Source organism: Corvus hawaiiensis, unplaced genomic scaffold (assembly GCF_020740725.1).
Source record: "Corvus hawaiiensis isolate bCorHaw1 unplaced genomic scaffold, bCorHaw1.pri.cur scaffold_32_ctg1, whole genome shotgun sequence".
Lineage (NCBI taxonomy): Eukaryota > Metazoa > Chordata > Aves > Passeriformes > Corvidae > Corvus > Corvus hawaiiensis.
Window position 1 is genome coordinate 4,450,717 of NW_025963366.1, and position 3,166 is coordinate 4,453,882.

At 53.6% G+C, this 3,166-nt stretch overlaps 1 protein-coding gene across 1 annotated transcript; it reads right to left on the minus strand.

Annotated features, from left to right (window-relative positions):
• Positions 1 to 1,879: 1,879 nt before the first annotated feature.
• On the minus strand, positions 1,880 to 2,905 carry LOC125320961 (inositol 1,4,5-trisphosphate receptor-interacting protein-like 1; the record flags this gene model as incomplete). The annotated part of the gene is made up of 1 exon (XM_048293395.1): positions 1,880 to 2,905. A coding segment is annotated over one exon (996 nt), but the record flags the coding sequence as incomplete, so codon positions are not given.
• Between the last annotated feature and the right edge of the window lie 261 nt (positions 2,906 to 3,166).

Here is a 3,166-nt window from a genome sequence, read left to right on the forward strand (position 1 = left end):
ATATGCTCCATATATGCTTTTTCTTGCAGAAGGGTGGATTATATTTGTTAATTGACCAATAAGATTAACACATGATTCTGGTTTTTCTTTTCTTAACCTATCCTGGTCTAATTCTTACAATCGTAAGTCTTACACAAGTGTTACATAGGTATTACACAGATTTGCGTATACAGTTTCTATCAGTTCTTCTTGTTTATGTGAACACTCCATCTAAAAAATGTGAACAGTATAATTCTATCTATATTTTGTCGAAAGGAAAGAATTCCGTGAAAAGGTAACCCTGCTGCAGCAAGCACTGTGTTTAAGGTCTCTGCGACAGCTTTTTAATTCTTAAGGCACTTAGCATATATTTCTACTAAAAGTTAAAAAATCTATCTTTCTATTTCACTTTGCTGTGGCTTCTTGCATCACAGCTTGTGCAAACCTTTTAATTCAACCCCTGTGCTTTGGCTTCCCTCTGGGCCTGAGTCCAGAGGAGCTTTCACTCCAACAAAGGAGAGACACCGTCCATGGGCTGATGGCGGGCAAGCGGCGCTGATTGTTCCTCTTGGTCTTTTGTTGCCTGTTTCTGTTTCCTTTTTCTGTCCCACATTCCTGCTTCTTTCCTCCTCTAAGTTTTGGCCCTTGCCAAAGGCCGGGAACAATTGCACGTTACAGCTGGGCTTTGGTGGCTTTGGCCACCAAAAAGGCCTCCAAAAAAACAGAGGCAGGCGCTCTGTTTGTGCGTGTCCTCAGGAGTGGCAAAGGTCATATGCAAGTAGGGCTTAGTGCAGATCTGGGTGACTTGTTTTGGAGATGGAAATGATACGAGGAGGTAGAATCAACCCTGCTGTGGCCCTGCACCTGCTGAGGCGGCAGGAGAGGCCGTGGGACCTGGGCCAGAGTCTTTGCACGCATCCTCTTCTCCTTGAAGGACCAGATTTGTACGACAGCTTGTTCTGCGCAGTGAAGGGCAGTGAGGCCGATGGCGCTAGAGAGGTGCAGGTGCTCTTCTGGGCCTCAGGGAAACAACATGGGGCCGAGAGGCCTCTGCTTCACTGCAGACGTCATTCTGTGCTTAGGCCTTGCTGCAGCCAGGGGCAAGAGAGCTGAGAGGCCCCGCTGATGTTTTTCTCAAGCAGCCCCTTCAATTCTTTGCTGACTTCAAGCAGCTGTGCAGCACATCTGGCATTCAGCGCAGTGAGCGAGCACTGCAGCACATTGCCCAGAGGTTGTGGAGTCTCCCTGAGCGCAGATAGTCAAGAACCATCTGAAGGCAACCCTTTGCAAGGCGCAGCGGGAAGACCCTGCTGGAGCAGCCCTGGCCAAGATGATCCCACCGGTGCTCCTTCCAAACGTTAACTCTTCTGGGATTTGGAGATCCGCATCTTTGCACAAGGTGAAGCTCTCAGAGGGAAAGTGGAGTCCAAGAAAGAGTTGGGGGCAGCCACAAGGCCTGGTGCTAATGGGAGTCTCTCTCACAAGGCCCCTGGCCACGGCCTCTTCAGCTCCATCAGCTTTGACTCCCCGAAAGTTCTTTTGCTCTAGAGGAAAGGTGTGGCAGCAATTCCCACTGCCTCTTGAGCAGTGCCCTCTCCACATTCTGCACGCTCAGGTCTGCGTCAGCTGCAGCCCAGGGAGCAGATTCTGCCCACAGAGCCCAGAGAACACAAAAGGGAATCGGAGTATTTCCTCTTGCGTGGTCCCCGATCTGGGTAGCCAACCTGGTCATCAGTGCATGCGGTGCTGAGGAGACTGCTGAGATGACACCGCTGCTGCTGCTGCTTCTGCTGGCAGAGTGCTGCTGCACAGCGTTTTCCCTTCCCTCTCTGTGTCCCACATTGTTCCCTCTTTTCCCCTGTACAATGAGGGGCTTCTCTGCGGCCAGCTGCCGGCCCCACAAGCACAGCTCTAAGGTGGAGAAGCTCTTTCAGTGCTCATCGTTCAGGGTTCGTGTGAACCGCTTTCGCAGGTCCACGTACTCACTCATCGCCTGGGAGTGGGCAACGGGATCCATCACCAGGTGGTGGAAGAGATTGCACGTCTCGGCCATTTGCACCTCTGGGGGAACCCTGATCTCCCCAGGAAGGCTCCGGTTGCCCACAATGAAGTGGTTGAGGCATCTCACTTGCACGCAGAAGCGCAGGCCCTCGCTGATATCCACCAGTCGCCTGACAAAATCTCTCCTGCGCCACCGTGACACGGGGATGATGGACAGGAGGTGCATGACAATGGTCTTGATGGTGTAGGTGGAAAAGCCGGAGCCCAGCTGCAGACAGCTGAAGAACTGCAGGCATTTGAGGTGCAAGCTGTCAGGGGGGGCCTGCCTGGCGATGCACTTGAAGAACTTCATCTCTGCCACGGCGTAGCTCTCCGGCCATGTTGTGCTTGGCGTGCAGGCCTCCCTAGGCTGGCTGCTCACAAAGATGTCTGAGTCGCCTTGCCGCACCCCAAACAGCACCTCAATGCGGAAGCTTGCTGCGCCGTTGCTCACCTGGAATTGGCAGGAGCGTCTGGAGGGCAGCAGCACTAAATGCCAATTGTGGGACTGAGGCAAAGCCGGCCAGATTGCTCTCACCAGTTGGTAGAACCAGCGGGCAGTTTTCTGCACGTCGAGGTAGGAGCCGGTGCACAGGGTGTGTAGGAGGCTGGCATCCTGATTGCTCCTCAGCACCTCCTGGGGCTGGTGCAGGAAGCACAGCATGTTCTCCCCCTGCTGCTCCCTGCTGCAGGTGCACTCCAGCTGCACGCGGACGCGGAAGTTCCTCCCGCGCCTCTGCCCCGCAGTGTCCAGCTCCAGCTGGAAGGAGTGGCCTCGGGGAGGATTCATGGCTACCAGCACACGGTACACAACATCCTGCTCACGGGGACTCCAACCTTCGAAGGCACTGCCCACCCCGATGGCTCGTTGCAGCACCGGGTAGAAACTGTTGCACAAGACGTGGCCAAAGTAAATGGCAAAATTGTCCATCAGGTCAGTTGTCCACTCACAGCCTTCCTGCAGGTCCTGTACAGGCCACTGGATGCGCTCCATTGCAATCCTTCCTATGTTATCTTCGCCCTCATGCTCTTCTTCTTGGACTCCATTGGCAGCATCATTGTTGTTTTCTGCATTTGCAGCCTCACGGACAACTTCATTTCCAACATCGTCTTCTTCATTTGCAGCAACATTGCCGACTTCCTGTAC